The 20,154-nt window shown below is 42.2% G+C and overlaps 1 protein-coding gene across 1 annotated transcript; it reads left to right on the top strand.

Moving 5' to 3' along the window:
* The first annotated feature begins 1,301 nt into the window (after positions 1-1,301).
* hsf4 (heat shock transcription factor 4) lies at positions 1,302-18,818 on the top strand. The gene is made up of 12 exons (XM_070972903.1): positions 1,302-1,427; positions 3,947-4,055; positions 4,148-4,275; positions 4,870-4,994; positions 10,137-10,212; positions 11,315-11,382; positions 12,396-12,495; positions 13,293-13,411; positions 13,768-13,998; positions 14,142-14,259; positions 14,492-14,557; positions 18,759-18,818. The coding sequence occupies exons 1-12, from the start codon at positions 1,302-1,304 to the stop codon at positions 18,816-18,818; spliced, it is 1,326 nt and encodes a 441-aa protein (XP_070829004.1).
* Positions 18,819-20,154: the final 1,336 nt, after the last annotated feature.

Genomic DNA, 20,154 nt, shown 5'->3' with positions numbered 1-20,154 from the left:
ACCTTTTTATTACACTACTGTTGTATAATATTACATCTAACAGCTGTACGTACTAGGTATTTCTCAGATTAAGATTTTATGTATAAGAAATCCAATGACTATAGTATAGTATAGTATAGTATAGTATAGTAAAATATATAATGGTTCAAGTTTACAATGCTACTGACATGTTACTGCATAAATAATGATAGCGAAGTGTCATAATATGACTTGGACAGAAGCTGCACAATAAACACCTTTACTTCTGATACTTATTTATCAGAAAAAAAATATAAGTATAGTTTTATTTGCAATGAAGTTTTTTTTTTCTGCTTGTAATACTTGTGCTTGAGTAAAGACACTGAATACTTCTTCCACCACTGACTAGTGGTGTTGGAAAGACTGATAGACATAGGTGAATTTATCCTGTTATGTCCCCTCTCTAGTAGGATCCTACACTTCCCCACATTGAAAGAGCCTATAATGTGAGACATTTTAACGTCTCTGTGATGGAATCCGTTGAATAAGTAGGTCAGTATGGTTGACTTGGTGTTACTCCACAACTGGTACAGTATGTCCACTTCATAACAACATGAAGACATCTATGATAATTCTCTGAAATGATTAAAGACCTGTCTTTTCTACCTGGCTACAGGTACAGCTACACTGAACCATGCACTATTCAGTTTAACCAGTAAGCTTTTGATGGTTTGACTGTGGTGTATTATTCAAGCTTTTGTGTTGAGGCTGTATTGTTTTAATGGGCGGTCTCTTGATTGTCAGCTGGAGGCCAGAGATGGGGGAGTGGGCTTGAATGGTGTGTGTGTGTGTGTGTGTGTGTGTGTGTGTGTGTGTGTGTGCTGACGTGGACCTTCTGTCATGGCATTCAGTTGGATGACTCGTGTGGCACGGAGGACTGAGAGAGGAGCGCAAAAGAGAAAAAGAAACTGACAGCTGGTCACACGGCTAGATTAACAGAGGATATATCAAACAGACACATCGGGAAAAGAGAAGCAGCTAAGTAAAAAACAAAGTGAAAATTGGAGAAAAGGTGGTTTTGTGTCGACAAGGACTGAGATGGAATCAAAGAGACTGAGACAAACTTGGGATTATCAGTAAAGGATCATCAGAAGTGGAGTTTCTCAAACATGGACTAGTCTGGGAGTCTGCACATCCATACACACACACACACACACACACACACACACACACACACACACACACACACACACACACACACTGACCTTACAGACGCACGCACGCGCACACAAACACATTTGGTTTCATATTGTGAGCTGTCTTGGCAGTAGACAAGTGCCAGTATGCAGGAGTCTCCAGGTGCCATGGGTGTAGATGGCAGCTACGCCAGCAATGTTCCAGCCTTCCTCACAAAGCTGTGGACCCTAGTGGAGGATCCAGATACCAACCATCTCATCTGCTGGAGCGCTGTGAGTCAGTCCTCAGAACTTACTGTACATGACAACTCTGAGAGGAATGTGATTTCAGTCTAACAAGAACTATGTCCTCTTAAGCCATCATCGTCTTCCTCAGTGAAAACACTCTCGTGCTATGTAATGCTCGTGTTAATCGTCGACCCGCTGTTCTTTATTTAGTAACAGGCCATTTTGGTAATCGGCAGCAAATGTCACAGCATTACAGAAGTCAAGAATAAGTTGTGACTATGCACCAAACAATTTTCTATCTCACAACCCATAAAGAAGAAGTGCCATATTTGCTATGACAAGAAGAAGAAACCTTTGATGAAAATGAGACCATGATGCACAGGGCTGATCATACAATGGGTTACGCAGGTTTCAATGAGCAAATCACAAATGTTATGAGGATAATGACTGTGAATACTGTGAGTACTTATTGAGCTACCAATTTAACTGTCTGACAGGACGTCTGTTCCCTGCTCAGGGGTCACTATCAAGGGTCCCTGCTGTTGTTTAGCTTGCTAATTAGCTTTTGCTGCAGGGTTGTCTTGCTAATGAGAAAACTGCTACCTCCACACCTGTTTAGCTTACCAACAATTTGCATGTTTAAGTGTACGAGAAAAAGGAAAGCTACCAGCAGGTCTTACTTCTCTTTCATAATATAAATACAGTAATGCTTACAATATAGCAATCAATGACACAAAACAACTGATGTTTTAAAATAAAGAATTAGCTGGCCTGTGCTTTCAGGGCAGGTTGTTTCACCGTCTTGCTGACCCGATGGTGATCAGTTGCGGCCGTTAGCATTAAGCCCAGAACAGTGGTGGAAGATGTAAACTTACTCAGACCCTTTCAAAGTGCCTATACCACAATGTAGAAATGGTTCTTTACAAGAAAAGTTCTGCTGTTAAAGTTCTTCGGTGAAAATGCAGAAGTGTTATCACTAGTGCTGTCCGGCAATTAAAAAAATGAATCTAATTAATTACAGGATTTGTAATTAATTAATCTAATTAATCGCATTTTAATCTCATATCTGCTAAAGGTCCCCAAATAAAGAATTTGAATTCTAGGACATTACAATTCACTGTAGTTCTCGACGGTAGCTGGAAATTAGAGTCAGATGACGCTATCTTAAACGCCTCTTTTAGGCCCTCGTCTTCCACGATTGAAATCGGCCTGCAATCAGCAGCAACCCACTTTGCGATTGCGTTTGTCAGTTTTTCTGTCGTGGCTTTGCTCATTCGTTTTCCTAACTCAGCAAGTGTGGGTTGGCGGAGTGAGCTCACGGTAGCACTAGCGGCACAAGCAGCAACTACATGTTTAGCGTTTAAATGATAATTGAGGCTGGAGCTGCTACGGTGATAGGAAAATTCTTTTTTACACAAGGTACAAATCACTGCGTTCTTGTTAATAGTCCCGTCTTTGTTCTTTTTATAAATAAACTTGCCGTTCAAAGGTCCAAGTAGGCTTGCCTCGCTCTCCGGTGTCGCATCCATGTCTGTTGTCACCCTGCTTTTGACTAGTAGCGCAGGTAATATGCGACCTGCCACTGCAGCCTACGGGTCACTCAAAGGGCCAAATTTAAAATGCTTGCGCATTGACTTGCCACTCATGATTAATTGCGTTAATTTTTATAGCGCGTTAATTTGCAGCGTAATTAATTAATCTAATTAACGCATTAAACTGACAGCCCTAATTATCACCTTTGTGCATTCAGTGGTACTAAAAATGCATTCATTAGCACTTTACTTTTGACGTTTGACTCAGGATAAGTGGCTACAAGTACTTAATCATTGTTGAATCCTTTCACCTGAACAAAACTGATTTTCTAAGAGACTTTTTATGGCATTGTCATTGCTAGATGATAGCAAACAGAGACCATGTGTGGCCTTCTGTGATTATCTCTGTTAAGGAATGACTTGTGCAGGAATTATCATCTTATCTTATCATCATCTTATCACTGTAAAGATCCTCACTGGAAGCTAAGTGCTATATGTCCTGTAGTAAAGCATGTGTCTATCTCTTAAAACACGCACTTTGTAAACTGCACTTCTTTCATTATTTCCAAAGCAGATTCAAATAAACAGCAGGTTTCCACACAGTTGTCTTTTAGCAGCTGGAACCTCACTGCAGCTACTTGTGCTAAGTTATGGCCTTTGACCTCAAAACGACATGAGAAGTTGGTATTTATTATTGAAAGGAATGATTCTTTTGGTGTTTGAGTGATTTTCTTGATGAGTATTTGTAACACATCATTGACTGAGAGGTTTTTGCATCTTAATGTTTGTGTTTTCAGTCACACGGAGCAGTTGCAATGAGAAGGAAGTAACATGTGACCACACATGTCAAGCTGTTATGCTGATCATGAATGTGAAACCATTCAATCTATCATTAGAATGGACTGAACAGAAGAATAGTTTGACTGCATCCTTCATTTACAGGCTGCAGGGCTCTGTTTTCTCCTGTTCCCTCTCCACACTGTATGAGATGTTGTTAGCTAACTCTTCATTCCTGACTATTCTCTATTTCAGACTGGGACTAGTTTCCATGTGTTTGACCAAGGACGCTTTGCCAAGGAAGTTCTGCCAAAATACTTTAAACACAATAATATGGCAAGCTTTGTTCGACAGCTCAACATGTGTGAGTACACTCTTCTCTTCTCTTCTCTTTTCTTATTTACAGCATATGTTTATACTTTACGTGTGTGTTTGCTCTGACATGTATGTGTTTAGATGGTTTCCGTAAGGTGGTCAACATTGAGCAGAGCGGACTGGTGAAGCCTGAGAGAGACGACACAGAGTTCCAACATCTGTACTTCCTCCAGGGACATGAGCACATGCTAGAACACATCAAGAGGAAGGTATGGACACACACACGCACACAAAAATGCACACATACACAATGTGTCAGAGACTAACCGTTGTGTGTTTACACAGTAAAATGTATATCTATTGTCTGAGGATAAAGAGGTTAAGAGGTTCAAGATCATGATAGTCTGTGTGAATGCAGTTGTTCTGTGTCTAAACACTGCATCTCCCAACCATGAGAAGAGCCATGCAGAGTAGCTAATTAAACCCAACAGGAATTACTTGCTAGATCATGATTTCAGTCATCAAACTCCTGCATTTATTGCATTATAGTCAGACCAAATGTGCCATCTAACAAAAAAAGATGGAACACATAATGTAAAAGTGTAATTTCAGACAGAAAATGTAAGAGTACCAACCAAGCAAGAGAAATGCAGGGTAGCAGCTCACCATTGGCCCCACATAGGCTGAAGACTTCGTCATAACATAAGAATTTCATGATTTCATAGAGCAGAGGCTTGTGGCTTTGACTTTCCTGACACTGCATCCCTAAAAATTCCACTGAGGTCTCAACACAGCAAAGTGAATATGTGGTTGTACATGTATCTGTGTAAATTACTGAATCAGGCTGTATTTTGTGTGCTCAGGTTTCCATAGTGAAGAGTGAGGAGACCAAAGTTCGTCAGGAGGACCTCAGTAAACTCCTGTATGAAGTTCAGCTTCTCAGAACACAACAGGACAACATGGAGTGTCAGATGCAGGACATGAAACAGTGAGTACAGGGGTTTTGTGTTTGTGCCATGGTCTCACCCTCAGCCTTCAGCTCTCCAACAAAGCCCATCCACTTCATCTGCTGTTCATGTGGGGCAGTGGTGCAATGGGCACCACAATTGAACATCAGTGACATCTTCTATTTTCATCGTATTGTTAACATCTTCCATGTAGATTATGGAGGTTTTGCTAGTTTTTGCATTATTGGTAGAACAGTCATCATCAAAATACCCTTGAGCAAAGTGCTCAACTCACAACTGTTCCCCTGAAGCAACCCCACAACCATCTGAATAGACAGTGTTGGGAAAGTTCGCTTTCTACATGAACTAGTTAAAAGTTCAGTTCACAAATTTTAAAATGAACTAGTTCAGTTCATAGTTCATAATTCAAAATTTTGAAAATGAACCCCTATCCAACCAGGGTTTACATTAGCATTGAGGGGGACAGCATTTCCCCAATGTTGCTTTAACGCTTTGTTGCTGTCCATTCAGTCCACACTAGTAGCAGCTGCAGCTTTCACCCCATGTGACTGAAGTGTGGATTTTCTTTTTGAAAGCCAGCAGGCAAAGTTTGCACAGAAATGCCAGATTTTCCCCATCCTCACCGACCTTGTCATAAAACTTGTTTAAATGATCATACGATGCCTCTATGCTGCTTTGTCGCCTACATGCTGCTTTTTGTTTTGATGACGCATGCACCAGTACGACACTGGTGGCTGGTGTTGCCAGATTGGGTGTTTTTTCCACTACATATTAAGGCCTGTTTACGGTGTGTTTCAGCTGGGTTTTCGCCTGGAAGGCTCTATAGAAATCTGGCGCCCTATTGAACGAAGTTAAAGTGAGAGAGCGTGCCGTTCACAGACACCAGAATGAACAAGTTCACAGTAATGTTCATCAGGCAGTGATACAGTACGTTCAGTTCACATTCGCCCAAAATATGAACGAGTTCATGAACTATCGTTCAATGAACGCTTTAAGGCACAACACTGTGAATAGGACTACAATAACTATTGATAGTTGGTAATATGAAACAAGACTGGATTACCAACTTGGCAAAGTGGACAACTACACTGGAGTTCCAAGGTCACATTCAATTTCACTTAGTTGTATGTTATTTTGTTAATTGCAAATTTGTTTCGGGATTTGTAAGGCTAATATGCAAAATGGACTAACACAGGTCCTGCACAGTGTTTTGCCTTTTGATAAACCTCCAACCTCAGAGATCAAGCAATCAAACTGGACTTCCTGGATCTTATTTCATTATCTCGCCAGCACCTGAAACAATGCACCCTCATCAACACAGCCCCTTGTGCAGTTTTAACATGCACTCGATGGGAACTTGAATGAGATCGAGTATATGCCCAATGCAGAGAGGGCACAAGTGAGGGGTGTGGGGTCAAAAGGGGGCTGCAAACAAACGTTTGCCCCTGAGCCCCCTTACACTTTAGTACGGCTATAGTGTGAAGGTAAAAAACAAAAACAAAAAAAATAATTTAAGAAATTCTCACTTCAATTTGACATGTGACTGAATTACTGCGTAGTAGCTACAAAACACTGAACAAAACTACAAAACTACAAAACTACACTTTATTGATCCCCCATAGGTAAAATTTGGGTGTTACAGGCAGTAGCAATAATAATAAAATAAAATAAAATAAAAAAAATCTAAAAACTGTATAAATACATTCTATACAAGGGAGTACAGTGTATTCCAGTATTGCACATTGGATCGGAAAGAAAGTATGTAGCAGTATATAAAATGTTATTGCTAAGGGAAAAGATTGAAAAAAATGTATAATGGAGAATTGCACATGGGTTTAGACTTGCTATTGTTAAAAAAATACATTTACAATGCTTTCAAATTTATGCCCCCTCAGCCCACTCCTTGTTTTTCTTTTTTTCAACCATACTTTCAGGCTAAAATGTGAGAGGAGCAACAGGCATGTCTATTATTCCTCTTGCTAAGTTGGAACAAATCACCCAGTGGATGAATTGACTTTTTCTCTCGAGGCTATTGTTGCTGAAAATAGCTGCTGTGTGTCTATTGTGTGGTGAAGCTGCTTTGTGCGCTCTATTGTTTGCTAATGAGAGGAGAGAATGTTCACCTGCTCACCTGACTAACACACACACATACACACACCAATAACGGCATTCTTAGAAAGGGTGAGCAGATGTGTGCATGTACACATGTCCGGACATGCATGCAGGCATGGACAATGCTCTTAAAAAATGTTCCACCAGAGACACATCTCACCAAAGTACTTTTATTGTGTGTTTCTAAATTGCTTTACGTGACACACACATTTCAGAGTGAAGAGCAGAAATGCTGGTTACATGCTGAATAATGTAACTTTAGATCTATGAACGCAGGCTTCTCCCTCCAACAAAGCTCATTGGACTTGCAGGTACATTAAATGTAAATTCAAGAGAGACTGACAGATTACAGAGAGCAATTCAGACCACTAGGCAATTTTATTTTTCTAACCTCACAAATTCTAACAGAAGCAACATCATCGATCACCTCATTAACCCTGTTACAACTCATAGCTGAACAGTTTTAGCCTTGTTGATGCTGACATTCTCAGGGAAGTGATAACAACACTGAAGACCATTCACCCAGCCCCAACTTTATTTTGTAAAAATGTTTTTAATTCAGCACCTGGGGAGGTCCTCACATTTTTTTAATCACTCACTGGCTCACTCACAGAATTTTACTCAATCAATTTCAATAATAACTTCTCTTAAACCTCCAAAATAACCTGTGGGGTTCACCAAGGGTCAATCTTAGGGCCAGCTCTTTTTATATACATAATGTATGTTACCCTTTGGTGATGTCATCAGGAGTAATGTCATCTCTTTCCATAAGCTAATATCACATGTCTCTATGTGGCCATGTCTCCTGATGACAGAGGAACAATTGATTCCGTTTTCAAATGTTTAGATATTCATGTCTGGATGTCACAAACTGTTTACAGCTCGACCAGAATAAAATTGAAATTTCAGTCATAGGTTCTTAAGCTAAGAGAGACAAACTGGTCATAACATTAAATTCCCTTGGACTTACCCCAAACCAACAAGCAAGAAACTGTGGTGTGGGCTCATGTGGGGTTTGCCATTAAATCTGCTTTAACAGAGAAACCGATGCAGGCTGCTGTATCGAGCAGGTTGGACTAGTGTGATGCAATTACGGGATTGGATTTTTTTTTTTATCCCTCATCGATTTTTTTTTATTTATTTTTTATTTGTTTTTCAGTCTAGTGTCTAGCTTTCATCAAACTTAAGGCAGGACCCTGCTTGACTGTGTGACTGCTATGAAACTGTTACCAGTTTCTCTAACTTGAAATGTTGCTGTTTAACTGAGCCTCAGTAAAATAACTTTGTCCAGCGGCAGGTTAAAAAAGTAAATACACCGTCAAATCCAGCAATGACTGATTTCCTTAGGGCTACATAGTGTATGACACCAAGGGTTGGGGACATGGGGGAAACTGACTGACCAACACTCAGATAGAGCCAGTGGTCAGAGCTAATCAGGCCTTAGGAGCTACTCCCAGACTAATCTACGTGATTATGCGTACAGTGAAATGATCATAAGTTAGTGTAAAGATCCTCTTTAACTACTTCAGCTTTGTTTAACCCAGTGGTAGCAGTGAAGTGGAGGCAGGGATGGTTTATGGACCACGATCTTCCTGTTGGAGAGGAGTTGTTAACAAGTTGTTAAATATGCAGATATGCTGTTACACAGTATTTACCATATACAATATCAGTGTGCACATGAGGCAAACCTGATTAAAGTTCTCCATTTCTAAAAGAGACAGAATGTACTGAACTGCTGCAAACACTGTGATCCAGGAGGGTGTCCTCTTGGACGCCCCTAAGGTACATAACACATGATAAGGTGAGTCACATAATTAAAAAATTTCAATTCTTAACAGAGGTTTGGAACTTTTTCACCATGAATGCATCGCCACTATCTGCATGCTGGTGCCCCACCGCATGCAGCTGGTGCCCTTTTTCCACCGCTGCCCCTCAGACAGCCTGAATAGCATACTGGTGAATTAGCCAGGTGGTGCAGTTACTGTGGCAGCTGAGTCATTTGCACGTACCATGGTGCCATCACACAGTGGAAAAACCCAAATAACTCTTTGCCTATTCTTTACATCTCTTCACAAAAGGCACTCATGTGCACCGCCTTGGGGATGGACTGTGCTGAAGTAGAGGGCTAAAACAGGGACGATTATAAATACACCGTCTTTTCCTCAAACATTTCTACTCTTTGCATAGTGGTGTCTGACAGATGAAGTCTGACTGTATCAGCTTGGGCTTTACACATCAAAGGTCTTGGAGAGTACTACTGCATATGTCAGAAAGTTGCATAAAGCCTTTTGTCACTCTGTGTTTGCGAGCTGTGTGCAGTATGATAAATGTCCTCAAGTGATGTCACATGAGTCAGTGCTGACTGGATCTGAACACAAGTGTGAAAATAAATAAATCCTGGGGGTGTGGTGTTAGAAAGAAGGGAGCTAATCTGACCTCTGTAGCCCATGTCTCATCTCTTCTACAGGCTACTTGAGACAACATTAGCCACTGCTAGCAGAATACAAAACTCCCATTTAACAGACAGCTGTCAAGTTGCATTGTGGGTAACATAGGCTCCAGGTTTAGACAAGGAAGAAGAATCCATGGAATAAAGAAGATGATATCTCTGGTTGTGCTGGATCAGTTTCATACTTGAAACTGTCCATCATGAGCCCAACAATGTTGGAGGAGTGCAGTGTTAAAGCTGGAGTATTCTGTCTGAGTTAGGGCTGATGGGCACACTCGTCAGTGGCAAGTTAGCGGATGACAGCTGTATTAAAAATGTCCCAGAGATTGGCTGCACTGAAATTCAAGGCCAGAACTGTGAAGAGGAAAAGATTTAGATTATATTAAACAGTTTGTGTTTGTGCACGGTATGTTTTATCACGAGGAAATAGAAAAAAAGGACCTGACCATGTTCTTGTTTTAATGCTCATAAACTTCATTTTTTTAAGTGAAAACAAGTTTTACAAGAAATGACAATTTCTATGAAACATGACTTTGTTTTCTCTGTTTCTCCCTTTGCTCTTCACCAACTCCCTCCATCATCTTCCTCCTGCTGTTTGCAGGCAAAACGAAGTACTGTGGCGAGAGGTGGTCTCACTGAGACAGAACCACACACAGCAACAGAAAGTCATGAACAAGGTCAGTGTGTGTGTGTGTGTGTGTGTGTGCGTGCGTGCGTGCGTGCGTGCGTGCGTGCGTGCGTGTGTGTGCCATCAAACCTTGTTTAGTTGTGTGTTCCATCATATCACCCATTGTTCTTAGTTCTTAACGCTTACAGTACATTACACCTTGCACAGCAGGAAAAACTGATTTAAAATTGAAAATATGCAATCAGATAAATCTAGAAAATATCATGAATTATTATATATTAAAGGCTTTCTGATTAGGTCTACTCAGGTTGGAGTTCTGCCAAGTTTCCTATGCTGGGATTTGCATGAGGTTACCATGTATTAATGAGAATGATGAAGTTTTATTTGCTCTGCAACAAAATTAGGAGGAAGTCAAGAAAATGTACTATTTTCTTTAAACTTTAACTCTTGATAAAAAGATGCAAACTTTTGGGAGCTCTGGTGCTCATATTCTGAAAGGGGCAATTTGCTTGGGTACTAATTAACTTTAACTAGATTTTACATGTAATACTTTTGTACTGTTATTCTAGTACAGGACAGTATTTACAGTGTGGTTGTCAGACCTCTACTTAAATAAAAGATCTGAATAGGTTTTTTTTCATGACTTTTATGGCCCACTCTTTTACCAGTGTTGGACATCTTACTGGGTTGGCACTTGAAACATTAGCTCCTGTCTTGGAGTGTTCAGATTGTAGTCAGGAAACTTTCATGTGGACATTTAAAACTTCCATGTTTTCTGCAGCATATCTGATCCACAAAGAGGAGAGCGAGTTCATAAAAGCATAAACTGTGTTATATTATTGACTCAAAACTAGAACTGGCAGCTATGACACTGTTTAGCTCCATAAATTCTACAAACTGAATGTGTGAAAATGTTCAAAAAGTCATTTCCATTCTTTGTTCCAGGTGTGTTTGGATAGGTTGGATAGAATCCAAAAAGTTTCAGTGTGTATCATGTGAATAAGATGACACACTTATGGGTCATGCAACTTACTTTCCTTTTCCCGCTGTTATGTTTCAAGAAGGAAATAATGGGTCAGTGAGAGTGTGTTTTCTGTGTGTGTGTTTGAGGAGGATGCTGATTCATGCTGTGCCTTTTCTCTCTTTGCCAGCTGATTCAGTTTCTGTTCAGCCAGATGCAGTCTAACACACCCAGCACTGTGGGCCTAAAGAGAAAGCTGTGAGTACATGCATGCACGCACGCACGCACACACACACACACTCACACACACACAGAGCAGAGCAATAAACAAAAGTGAGACAAACAGGGCCGCAGTGGGGCAGAGGGAAGGGCTGGCTCAGCTGACAAACTGAACAATCTAACTCAACAAGCGCTGTGAATGGAGACAAGTGCTGAATCAGTCAGTCAGACACACATACACACAAACACACACATATTCACACACAGTGAAGGCAAAGCAGAGTGCATGACCCTGCTACAGCCTGTGTGTGAAAAATGCTGGTTCAGCTTTGCTGCTGAGTGTGAACAAGGCCGACACGAGAAAAGAAAGGCATGCTGGAACACAAAAGTGCCATAGAAAGTTGTATTTCAGGGTCAGTGTGCTACCTGGCAAAGGTGCAATTTTGCCCCATGTTTTAATGGCAGTCATGTATGGCCTTCTTGTTTTCATACTCTCTCTGAATGTCTATCATCCTGGTCTCATGGCTCAGACCCAGCATTCCCTGTCATATATCCCATTAACTTCTATAAAGGTAAAACTGCTCAGAAAAAAAAAAAAGTGTGAGGCCGTACTTAGGCATTAATGTGTACCAACATGCGTACCTTAGTCAGACAATTTGAATGTAACAACCTTTAATTTGCAGCGTACAATTGCCACAAAAAGAAAAAAAGGAATCAGAGTTGATGACCTTTCAAAAGTGCTGTCATGCATTTGAAATGACAGTGAAACTGAGTGTAAGAGGTGATACACAGCAGTAGTGTAGGAGTGAGAGAGAAGATGTAGTAGAGTCCTTACAGAGTAAACAAAAAACCCACATTTGTGCCATTCAGCACCTTCAAAAACAGCAGAAATGCTGAGGGTAAACTGAACAGATGAAGCTTCCATCCGCAGCTAACAGATTCTGTTAATAGATTAATTGATTAATGCTCTGATGATGCCCTGCTGTCTTTGACAGTGCACACCTGTCATGACTCCAGAGTTGCAACTGACTGAACACTAATGTTCCTTCCAGGCCTCTGATGTTGGACGATGGCTCTCCCAGCCCCCCCGCCTCAAAGTTCAGCCATAGTCACCCAATGGAGCCCATGCATGAGCCCTTCTACATCCAGTCGGTGAGAAATACGAACCTAATGTGACACCGAATGTGTTTACCGCTCTTCATAACTGCTTTATAACCCCTAAAGTCCAGTAAGCATTGCATTGCATTGAGGTAAAAGTCATTGTAATTATCTTCATTTTGGTGACACGTGACACATTTTGATGGGAGGTATAATAAGAGAACTACTGTGCTGCTGACCCTCCACATTCAGCACAAACGATGCTGGCAGCCACAGGCAGTAAACATCAGCTTTGAAGGCGCTGGCTGTCCTCTCTAAGTGCTCGGCCATGTTGTGGTTTTAAATTAGATTTAGCTGATTTATCACACACCATTCCTGATACAGAAGTAATCACTCACTGCAGCAGTTCAAGACATTTATTTGAATCTAATTCAAAAGTGTACTTGAAACATGACATATTCACTACATCATAGTGAATATATTATCTGGACATAAATCTCCCTCAACCTGCTGCCGTTGGTCAAGCTGTTATGTTGTATTACCACTAGAGGGAGGCAGTGTGCAGTGATTTGGAGTGTGTGTTATTACAGGCTGCACAAACCCAAGCTTTTGCAGTTATATCACTGTGTCTCATCATTTTTTTAAATGGTTAAAACAAATATCCAAAAGTCAGATTCTGGCTTTTGCACAACTTTGACGACGTATGTCTTCCATGTAGTCTGGTAGAGTAAATCTGCGATGTTACATTACCGTCAGCTTTTGGGAGTGAAATGTTTGCAAAAGCGTGTTTACATGAGTAGACGAAAACCGAGAGCAAACACTCATCACACTCCGCTCCTCTTCTTTCTCAGCCATCCAGTGATACTGCTTCTTGCTCCACTAGTGGGCTGACAGGAGGGCCAATCATATCAGATGTTACTGACATGTCTCAGGCCAGCATGGCCCTCCAGATGCAGCCTGATGAGACCGGGTGAGTGGACTAAAGTGATGTAATATAACACATCTCCCTTTATAGAAGCCTACTCTGCAATCAGCTCTACATCTACTGCAGCATCTAACAGCCATTTTTTCAAGAATATTGAGAAAGAGATCATGGATATTGGATCATAAATCTTTTATTGTAGGTAATGTGTAGCATGAAATAACTGCCTTGAAATGTGTGATCTATGCTGAGGAAGTGTATTCAGAGTTGTGAACAGTGAGTATAATGAGACAGTTGGTGGCAAAGTGAACAAAACCGGCCTTGTTTTCATGTTTTCCCAGTCCACCTTATACTACAGGTAGTTTGCACCACTTCTAAGTGACAGTGTTTGACTCTACCAACAGGGAGAAGTGCATGATGCTGATCAAAGAGGAGCCTGTGAGTCCGGGAGTGAGAGGAGCAGGGACAGGAGGCAGTGTAGGTGGAGGAGAGGCCGTGGCATTGACCTCCTCCTGTGAGGTGTGCTCCTCAGAACCTCCGGTCCTCCCCGTGGCGATGGTCCAGTCTGTTCTGGAGGGGAGGGGCTCTGTGGCCTCTATGGTAGAGAGGAGGAGTAAGAGACCCGCCCTGGACAGGTAGGCAAGACGCAAGACCGCAGGTGGACACACACACAGACTGCAATGTACACACACAAAACTGCACACTACAATACAAGTTGTGACTCCATGTGTCTGTGTTTATGTTACACATTCCTGTGTGTGTGTGCCTGTGTGTGCAGAGTGGAGGTTTCAGATGCCGTGGAGAATGTGGATATGAGCCTGGAGGAGCTTCAGCAGCTGCTGCTCAGGAGCCATCAGCAGAGCACTGTGGAAGCTGGGGCCAGCGCTGTTATGGACGTCAGTACATCTGTACCACACATAGACGCTCATACAGACACAGCCTGGCAGACAGCTTGTTTAACTGCACATAGATTCAGATATGGCTGATATTTGACATTTCCAAGTGGTAGTTGTATCTGTCACTGCACACAGTGGCCAATGAGTTCCTTCGTGCTGACCTTCTCTCTCTCTCTCTCTCTCTCTCTCTCTCTCTCTCTCTCTCTCTCTCTCTCTCTCTCTCACTCTGTAGCCCTTCAGTTTAAACCTGCCCCTGACTGAGTGGAACTTCACAGAGATGGAGTCCAACCTCAAATCAGTAAGCCATAAAATGTGACACCTCTACAAGCTCAGAGAAAGATGATTCCCCTCTCAGAAAATAACCACCTGCTCCTTTAATCATGATGGATCAGCAGCTCCTCTGCTTAACTGCATTATTTAACATCCTGAGACGTTAAATTGTGCACCCTTCCTTTGTGTATTGCTTATTGATAACAAGCTGTAAACACAACAGTGACATCCCTTTATGTAGCTGATATGGTGAACAAGTTGCAAACAGTTGCCCGTGTACACATCCAGCTGATACTGAGCAACATTAGCATTCATTTGTATTTTTGTTTGTATCTTCCTGCTAAATGGAAGTCAATAATCACTTTCCTTTTAGCTCTGGTTTGTTGTGCACAGACTCCTTGTTAGCTGCTAAATGCTTCACCAGCTAGCCACTAACCTTGCCTGACTGCTGGTTGGTGCTGAGCAGGTAGCATATTAACTCTCAACCCTGCCCATCTTTTTGTAAAGCCAATGTTGTATCACCTGCTGTTCCCTGAGAAGTAATTTATTCATGTCCCATACCAAATGAAAAACTGTGGACATCTCCCCTACATGCACTATGCCTGCTGGATCTTAACCTTTTTTGGTCATCCAGAGCAAAAAAAGCACTGTGTTAAGACTCTGAATAGCAGATCCATGACTTTCAAGGATTATTAAACACTGCACAGCATTTACGCTACCATTAGATATAATAAAAAAAAAGTAATGGCGGCAGTCATTTTATTTTCAGTTTGGACAGCCGTGAAGTAAACAGAATTACAACATTAACCTTCAAAGTAATCTACAACATGCTTGACGGGCGAATGCACAGCTGTCAAAACAGTGTCCTTACTGTGATTGAGAGGGCACTTTGTATTTTGATGCCGTGTTAATGTCCGTCCGAAGACAGCCGTCAACAAGGAGGCCTGTCTGATCCAATGATTGCATCGATACATAGATGTGGCTACCTATGGGAAGTGAAGTGTGGATAAGTTGGTGAACTAGAAGAGCGATTTTACACACACAGCTCACAGAAGATCCCATCTGAGGCTAAGGTGAGGATGGAGGTCAAGCTGATTAATGGGACTCTTACATTCAGGATCCAGTACAATACAAGCATGGGCATGGCTGAAATCTCTGACAGAAAAACATTTCAAAATAAAAAAGCACCCTCCTTTTCACTGTTTGCATCTCCAGTGTCACAGAGCCCACTGATAAACCTCCATGCTAGCAGAGTAATCAATAATGTCATTGAAGTCCAATTTTCTGGCCCCCTCACGCTGAAAAGACAGGATGGTGAAGCTGTTCAATCTGTCTTGACACACTGTGGAGCTTAAGTAGTCTTGAATGTGACTCACCTTGTGAAAAGCATTCTTGCCGCCAGCAGCTGTCGCAGGCAGACTACAAAACAGCCTTATACTAAACAGTGTCTCTCCAAAAAAGGCTTTGCATCTGCATTTTAAAGATTGCATTTAACAGCTGAAGTGGAGAGATGTAGGGTGGAAATTTGGTACTTGTTTGCCTGATAAACCATTTCTGGTTCTATTTGTAACGTTGCCACTGCACTCTGACAAGCCGATGCATTATCCTAAATGTCTATCTACTCAGCAATGCATCAATTAAACGAGAGACTGCTGAGTGCGAGCAGCAGCAGCTAGTTCCTACAACGATTCCCTCTGTCTTATAAAGTACAACTTACATCTTGGCAGCGGGAATCTATGGGGGTCTATGGGAATTGGCTCTTGGAGCCAGCCTTGAGTGGCCATCTGAGGAACTGCAGTTTTTGGCACTTCCACATTGGTTTCATTTTTCAGACCCAGAGGCTGCCATTTGTTTTTGGACACATACATTAATTCTCTTATTTTTTTGCCATTTCCTAGAAATTTGTTTAAAATTTCCATGAAATTGAGAAAGTTGGAAAGTTGAGCTGGAACACTGGACCAGCTCTATACCCTCCACAGGTTGCTTGAGGGTTCATGGGAGTTTGCCCAACCAGTCCACATGTGCTTTGTGGACTTGGAGAAGGCATTCAATGGGGAGGTGCTCCGGGAGTATGGGGTTGGAGGCCCTCTATTGAGGGCTGTACAGTCCCTGTGCAACCGGAGCAGGAGCTTGGTCCGCATTGCCAGCAGTAAGTCGGACCTGTTCCCGGTGCATGTTGGACTCCGGCAGGGCTGCCCTTCGTCACCGGTTCTGTTCATCATTTTTATGGACAGAATTTCTAGGCGCAGCCAGGGGCCGGAGGGGGTTTGGTTCGGGAGCTGCCAGATTTCGTCTCTGCTTTTTGCGGATGATGTTGTCTTGTTGGCTCCCTCGAGCCAGGACCTTCAACATGCGCTGGGGTGGTTCGCAGCCGAGTGTGAAGCAGCTGGGATGAGAGTCAGCCCCTCCAAGTCCGAGGCCGTGGTTCTTGACCGGAAAAAGGTGGCTTGCTCCCTTCAGGTTGGGGGAGAGTTCCTGCCTCAAGTGGAGGAGTTTAAGTATCTTGGGATCCTGTTCACGAGTGAGGGAAGGATAGAGCGTGAGATTGACAGGCAGATCGGTGCAGCGGCTGCAGTAATGCAGTCGCTGTACCGGTCTGTCGTGGTGAAGAAGGAGCTGAGCCGAAAGGTGAAGCTCTCGATTTACCGGTCAATCTACGTTCCTACCCTCACCTATGGTCATGAACTTTGGGTCATGACCAAAAGAACGAGGTCCCGCATACAAGCGGCTGAAATGAGTTTCCTCCACAGGGTGGCAGGGCGCTCCCTTAGAGATAGGGTTAGGAGCTCTGTCACCTGGGAGGAGCTCAGAGTAGAGTCGCTGCTCCTCCACATCGAGAGGAGTCAGCTGAGGTGGCTCGGGCATCTCTATCGGATTGCCCCTGGACGCCTCCCTAGGGAGGTGTTCCAGGCATGTCCCACCGGGAGGAGGCCCCGGGGAAGACCCAGGACACGCTGGAGTGACTATGTCACTCGGCTGGCCTGGGAACACCTCGGGATCCCCCCGGAAGAGCTGGGGGAAGTGTCCGGGGAGAGGGAAGTCTGGGCGTCCCTGCTCAGACTGTTTCCCTCTTCTTCCTGTCTTTATGCTAAACAAGCGAATTGTCCGCTGGCTCTAGCTGCATTGTCCACAGACAATCATGGAAGTAGTGTCCATCTTCTCTTGGCAAGAAGGATATGAGAGGTGCAAGCGTCCTGCTGGTGGAAGTTAAACACCAGCTAGAGAGATATTTTGAACCTGAAAACAAAAACTTGTTCTCAATGTCACACCCTGGTTATGTAATGACCAATTCTTGATTCTTACAACTATTTCATTTCCTGCTTTTCCATCAAAGTGATCTCTCATTCATCCTTTTCTGCATCATTGTGCACATATCTGATGAGAAGAACATTTTGCTGTGTGGGGAAAGCTGTCTTCCTTTTCATGTCTTTGTGAGTGCTCTGGAAACGTGGATCATAACATATCAACAGCTCTTACATACATAGAAAAAGTCATTACCATCCGTCATCCAGAGCTGTGGTTGTGCATCTTGTTGCTTAGTGTAACGTCTCATCTAAAGGAGAGCCCATTTCTCCTACGTCTCTGTTTGGTTTTGTTTGTGCAGCTGACTGTCAATACCACTCCCAGTAATTAGAGAGTGCTGCAGATTTTTCCACTTCCAGTCAGAGTCTTTGTGTGCCATGTTTGCCTCATGTTCTGTAATTCATCATACATTCTGAGCAATTTACCCGAAGACATTCAGTCACCATCTTTGGAGGCTTAGGCACAGCTTGAAGACCTTTTTGCTCATGAGGCAAAACTGATATGGGAAGCAAAGCATTGGTTCTTTTACTGAACATATACCAGCCCCATTATGTCTTCCTTTGGCTGACTTTATACAATGAATATTATTTAAGAAGTGATTTGCCCTCACAATGACTTGACTGTGTTGCTGGCATCAAATTCAGAATAAGCATATATTTACAAAATTCAATGACGCTGATGAGGTAAAACATTCAATTTATTGTCTTTGTACTGTTTCCAATTGAGGAATCAGAATCAGGGTTGTATGAACAAAGTTGAGCCACAAGCACTGTACAAGGGTCGGGTGTTGATATTGCTGGCACATGTGTGGGCAGGCCAGCTTGGCTAACAGATATCAAACATATCGATAGGATAGACACAACATTTGTCATAAAATTACAGGTTAGAGGTTAAACGTCTATGTGTGTGTGTGTTTTCCTCCACAGTACATGTTCCAGAACCAGGAAACAGAGGCTTTTCCAGCTACAGGCTGTGAGGAACAGTGATCGATCTGTGCTGTGGACTGTCCTTTCTGAAGCGGAAGGTGACAATGAGTGACTTAACCTCTTAGTGAAGTTGGTATAATCATCTTACATTACTATTGCTAAGACATTAAAAGGATACAGCTGGTGATATCATATATTTTTGGTGGCACTCAGTATGTGGCACTCAGCCCCCATCAGTACCAAAGGCTGTTGTTCATTTCTAATATAAACTGAAGAAACTTGGGTTCAAATCAAGTAGATCAAATAGATATTATTTATTAACTGCTGTAGCGAAGCTCGGTTAACATGTACATCCAGCATCATTTTTTCTTCTGCCTGGTCCTACTGTTTTACAAGCGTAGCTTACAGGTAGAAACACTGGTTATTGCTGCCCTCTAGTGGTCGGGATTCTTACTCCCACAGTAACACAAATAATATAGCTCTGAGTGCATTAATAGGAGAAGTGAAATAGACATTTAAAAATAACACATTTGCTTCCCTTTGTAATTACTTTTATATGCAGTTGTTGACAAAGTAATTCAGTTACTTTTGAGAAAAGTAACTAGTAACTAACTTATTTGATAACTAATAACATGCATAACACTGGGAACAAGTGTGCTTTTATATTTGCGTATTGAGAGATTTAAACTGTACTCTCACTGATCTTTGCTGATGACAATCAGACAATCAGCGTTCTTCATGTATATCCATCCAAGAGTCACAGGTTATTCAGTTAACTGTTGTATTCTCAGCTCCATTCCTCTATGTGTAAATATGGAGGGGCTGTAAGTGCCTCCCTGCTGACACTCATCTCTTCTTGTTTCTCTCCTCAGGCCACAAAAGCTGCTCTTCCTCTCATTCTTCCACTCTACATGAGTTTGATCCCATGGCCCTGCCAGGCTGTTTCTTACACATGGCTTTATTTTCTTTCTTTACATTCACGTACCTACAAATGAAAAAGCCTGTATCCTTATATTTCCTGGTCAGCTGACTGCCAGAGGTCCTATGAGGTACCAGCTCTGTGAGCATGACCGCCACCTGCACGTGGAAAGACGCTGGTCTAAGTTTTTCACAGTTACCCAAACAAACAAGTGTGTTAAGACAGGATTATATCTAGACTCCAGTATTAAGCCAGCTGGATGCAGACTTGCATTCTTGGCTCCAGCACTTTAGTCTTTGTGTGAGAGGGAGTTCCTGCTTGTGGAAGTGACTTTTTCTTCCTACTGTGTAAAGAATCTATTACGGATGTACAAATGAATATTTTTATTATTTTATCCTTATTACAAAATGCTGTATTTGTATACAAGAGAAAACTTTGGCAAAAAAGAAAACAAAAAGAAAAAGCATCTTGGGGGCC

This window comes from Chaetodon trifascialis, chromosome 10, assembly GCF_039877785.1.
Source record: "Chaetodon trifascialis isolate fChaTrf1 chromosome 10, fChaTrf1.hap1, whole genome shotgun sequence".
Taxonomy (NCBI): Eukaryota; Metazoa; Chordata; class Actinopteri; order Chaetodontiformes; family Chaetodontidae; genus Chaetodon; species Chaetodon trifascialis.
The sequence above is the reverse complement of the archived record's forward strand: the minus strand, read 5'-3'. Positions and strand labels throughout refer to the sequence as shown.

What these genes read in the sequence shown, in the direction of transcription:
- hsf4 (XM_070972903.1), top strand. Translation starts at nt 1,302, where the DNA reads ATGCAGGAGTCTCCAGGTGCCATGGGTGTAGATGGCAGCTACGCCAGC. An exon ending in AACAGAAAGTCATGAACAAG is followed by an intron (nt 10,213 to 11,314) that starts GTCAGTGTGTGT and finishes TCTCTTTGCCAG; the next exon opens with CTGATTCAGTTTCTGTTCAG. An exon ending in ATGCAGCCTGATGAGACCGG is followed by an intron (nt 13,412 to 13,767) that starts GTGAGTGGACTA and finishes CTCTACCAACAG; the next exon opens with GGAGAAGTGCATGATGCTGA.